General features: G+C 39.5%; 1 protein-coding gene across 3 annotated transcripts in view; it reads left to right on the top strand.

Moving 5' to 3' along the window:
- adgrl1.1 (adhesion G protein-coupled receptor L1.1) overlaps positions 1-1,998 on the top strand; it is a 36,113-nt gene extending 34,115 nt beyond the window's left edge. For all 3 annotated transcript variants that reach the window (XM_087238140.1, XM_087238139.1, XM_087238137.1), the window contains exons 4-6: positions 154-418; positions 602-929; positions 1,562-1,998. In XM_087238140.1, coding sequence (XP_087094266.1) covers positions 154-418; positions 602-929; positions 1,562-1,734 — 766 coding nt within the window. In that variant the 3' untranslated portion in view covers positions 1,735-1,998. The remainder of the gene's footprint in view (positions 1-153; positions 419-601; positions 930-1,561) is intronic.
- The last annotated feature ends 2,694 nt before the right edge of the window (positions 1,999-4,692 follow it).

The following is a 4,692-nucleotide window of genomic DNA, read 5'->3' as shown; positions in this document are numbered from 1 at the left end:
TATCTATCTATCTATAATCTTGATTTATCTAAAAACGTGATGGCTGCAGTTCCTATAACAGCCACAAGGGGAGTCTAAACCCAAATGATATAGGCACCGTTGTAAACGCACGTGTCTTCAAATGCTGTAATAATGAGTTTGTGTAATCTGCAGGCTGCCGAGTCGAGTGGACGGCACTGGGTTTGTGGTGTATGACGGCGCCGTGTTCTACAATAAGGAGCGAACGCGCAACATAGTGAAATATGACCTGCGAACCCGCATCAAGAGTGGTGAAGCTGTTATTGTGAATGCAAACTACCATGACGCCTCGCCGTACCACAGGGGCGGGAAATCCGACATCGACCTGGCGGTGGACGAACATGGGCTGTGGGTGATTTACACCACTGAAGCCAATAATGGACGCCTGGTGGTCAGCCAGGTCAGAAACTCAAATAGAAATAAAGCCAAATAGAAAACAATTAAAGAGTTATTGAGAAACTTGCTTATAGAATAGCTAGATCATAACAATAACAATAACACTATTCTGCTGTGGTGACCCCTGATAAATAAGCTGAAGAATAATATAAGCTGAAAAATAAGCTGACTGTCTTGTGTGTGTCAGGTGAACCCGTACACGCTGCGTTTCGAGGGCACGTGGCAGACCAGTTTCGAGAAACGCATGGCGTCGGACGCGTTCGTGGTGTGTGGGATCCTGTACGCCGTGCGCTCCGTCTACCAGGACGACGACAGCGAGGCGGGAGGAGATCTGATCCTGTACGCCTACGACACACGGAGGAACCGCGAGGAGCCGGTCAGAATCCCCTTCCCGAACCCCTACCAGCACATCTCCTCCATCAGCTACAACCCCCGAGACAACCAGCTGTACGTCTGGAACAACTACATCGTGCTGCGCTACCCGCTGGAGTTCAGCCCGCCGCAGCCCACCACCGGTCAGTGCTTTTAGGGAGCCGTTTAGCGTTCAGAAGAAAACTACTGTAAAGGATGATGTTTGTTCCTTAACAGGGCACCGATTATGCAGAAATTACTTTAATAGTGTGTGTGTGAGCAGTGTGTGAGTATCTCCAGCACCTCTAGTGCTCAACGGGAAAGCTAGTGCCCTACTAGTGCCCATCTCTCCATCTCATTAGCATAAACAGCAGCCCTGAGTGAGAAGCAGCCGTCTGTCCATTAGCCCTTAGAGTGTTTGAGCTGCTGAAGATGATGTCAGCATAGACTAAGAGGATTATAGATGATGATGCACAGGTGTCTGTAGCTCCACCCTTTTCTGTGAAGAGCACAATCTCATTTGCATTTAAAGCGACAGTCACCAAAACGCCACAATTAGGATCAGTTTCAGAGAGCTGGAGAACATTCTCTGGGTGCTATTCTCAGCTCAAACTGAAACACACACACACACACTCTAGACACAGCAGAGACGCTTTTTATCTCTGCTGAATTATCTAAATTAATCTATGAGGGATCTGAACTACAGCTCTGTAACTGCACTAAAGTCTCTATAAGTCTCTTGAGTTTAATCTCACTGCAAACATCCTGATGATTTCTTCTGTTTTCCTCCTCTCAGATCCGCTCTCCACTCCTCTTCTCTCCACGACTCCGCCCAGTTCTCTCTCCTCCACCGTTTCCATGGGCTTCAGTCCCACTTCCGTCCAGTCAGTGACCTTTCACCCAGTGGGAGCCAAAAACCGGGCTCCGGCAGGGCGTCCCACCCCAGGGGCCCCGGACACTGATGTGTGAGGGCCGCGTGACTCGGGGAGTGCAGTGGCTCCCGACACACAGAGGAGAAACAGTGGAGAGACCCTGCCCCAAAGGATCCCTCGATCAGTGTGTGTGTTAGGGCTGCATGATATGGGACAAATGAGCATATTTAGTTTTCCAGGGTGTCCGCAGGCGTCTTAAAAATGATTAAAAGATGATAAATCAATTTAGAGGTCTTTAAAAAATTATTAAAAAGTCTTAAATGCTGTTTGCCAATGTATTAAATGTTGTGTCATATTTTAATCATGAATCTGTATTTGAGATTTTTAAAGAGCCTTTAATCACTGCGTAGGCCAATAGTGGGATCCTGTGCACATTATTTATGGCATTCTTCTGGATTTGCTGTCATTCTGTGCTGACTAACTGCTGTATTATAGAGCAAGTCCATTTACACACATTAATATGCTTCATACTTGAATATACACTCACTGGCCACAGCCTACCTGAGTATTGCTGCTGACCATGTCCATCCCTTTATGAGCACAGTGTCTCCATCTTCTGATGGCTACTTCCAGCAGGATAACGCAGCATGTCATAAAGCTCAATCATCTCAGACTGGTTTCTTGAACATGACGATGAGTTCACTGTACTCAAATGGCCTCCACAGTCACCAGAGCTCAATCCAACAGAGCAGCTTTGGGATGTGGTGGAACGGGAGATTGGCATCATGGATGTGCAGCCGACAAATCTGCAGCAACTGTGTAATGCTATCATGGAGCAAAATCTCTGAGGAACATTTCCAGTAGCTTCATGCAAATCTGTCTAAAACTCCTCCAGAGCTGCAGTGGTCGACTGGATGATTGTGTTTTTGCATGTTGACGAACATTTGCATACGGCCTCATACACTTAAATAGAAAACGAGTATCAATATAGATGAACCACAGAGCCCACAGGCAAATAAAATCAGACTTACCTCAGTGCAGAGCTGATGAACTACGAACGCCATCAGGGCTGAAAACACTCAGAAACAACCTCACAAACACACACACACAGTCTAGACCAGCGTTTCCCAAGCCTGTTCCTGAACGCACACCAACAGTACACATTTACAACCTCTCCTTAATCAAACACACCTGAATCAGCTCATCAGAATATAAGAAGAGACTCCAAAACCTGAGGGTAATGCGTCAGATTAGGGAGACATGCAAAATATGTACTGTTGGTGTGCCTCCAGGAACAGGGTTGGGAAACACTAAACAACTAAAAATATGAACAGAACGAACATTAGGTTAATTAATTCAATTAAATTTTAATGACACCATGAAAACAATGCTTGGGTCAGGCCACATTTGACCCAAAATTGGGGTTAAATTTTTAAAGTAGTATGGATCAAAAACTATAATATTATTATCAGTTGCTATAGTTCATGTGTGCTAGTATAAATATATAATAACAGGTCACATCTTATATGAATTGTCCTTAATTTCTTTGTTCTTACAATTTAATGAAACATTAGGTACACTTATTATATAAATAAAGGTTTTTACATTGTACTTACACATTAGCCCACCCATAAACACATAGTCAAAGTCAGCTCTATTGTCAATTTAACCAAATGTACAGGTCATACAGAGAATCGAAATTCCATTACTCTCAGACCCTAAGTGCCTAACATATAATATTAATACAAAAGTAGAATTTTAGAAAGAAATTACAATAAATACAATTATACATAATATGTAATCTAAAAATATACATAAAAAAATAAAAAATAGTAAACAATACAATTACACTTAAGGGCATGTGTCAATGAGTGTAAACCAGAGTTGTGCAGATGTAACAGTAATATAATTGTACTATATAATTATACCAAACCTGCCCCTGTCCCACACCAAGAGCTCCAGAAGTGTTCTGCAATACATTATGGAACTAATAATGTTTAGATTAGAATAAGCAAGAACTCAGATGAGTTCCTCCTACAGGTGTTACTCAGAGATGCGATGCCACATTTCACCACTAGAGAGAGCCATTCTCAACACATTTGATCTGACTGCTGAAAAATAAATCAGTGTACTGTTGGTTTATGCAGCTTCTGAAGAAAAGGATGCATTTTAGTTTTTTAAGCTCCTGCACACATTTTATTAAAGTAAGTATTTTTAAGTATTTTATAATGAAGTAATTTATATTTTATAATTGAGATATTTCCTATCAAAGTTGTTTATATTTTATGGCAAAAAGCTATTTCTCATGTCCTTCAAATTCTTCAAATGATTTCTTACTTATTAAGGGGACTTATAATATTGACCTTAGCAGATTTTCATTAAATTATTTTGATTATTTCAGTCAAGCTAAAAGAAACCAGAAATCCTTCAGATGAAACACAACATAATAAAGTGCTCTGCATTTAGTAGTTTATTTTACTGAAAATAACATATTGGATTAAACAGAAACTCAGAATTAGCCCTATTTTTTATACTTGTATAATGTTTTTTTTTTTTTTTTTTTGTATTTTAGTACAGACCTGATTTTTGCTTATGGTAGTTGTACATCAGCATGTACTCTTTTATCATTATACTACCATTATATTTTCTTATTATATACACTATTATTGGTTTATAAATTATTATGCATTATTATTATTATTATTACTACTACTACTACTACTACAAGCATAACAGATGAAAATAAAATATTATATTGGGTAAACAAAAAGCCACAGTAATGTAATGTAATGTAAGAAACGTATTTACAAGTCAACTGGATAAATAAGCCACATTAGTTTTTTAAATACAGCAAAAAACTAAACAAAATAAAAAATAAATAAATGTAAATAATAATAATAATTAATAATAAATGTATGATTAAGGCATGCTCATATTTGCTACTTAATTTAAAAAAACTGGGCTATAATATGCTATAAAGTGTCTACAGCATAATACAAGTGAACAGAAAATATGTAAAAGTGCAAACAGATTGTAAGACTTTGTTCTATTACAG

Source organism: Danio rerio, chromosome 1 (genome assembly GCF_052040795.2).
Source record: "Danio rerio strain M-AB ecotype USA chromosome 1, GRCz13ab, whole genome shotgun sequence".
Lineage (NCBI taxonomy): Eukaryota > Metazoa > Chordata > Actinopteri > Cypriniformes > Danionidae > Danio > Danio rerio.
This window is presented reverse-complemented; position numbering and strand designations above follow the sequence as displayed.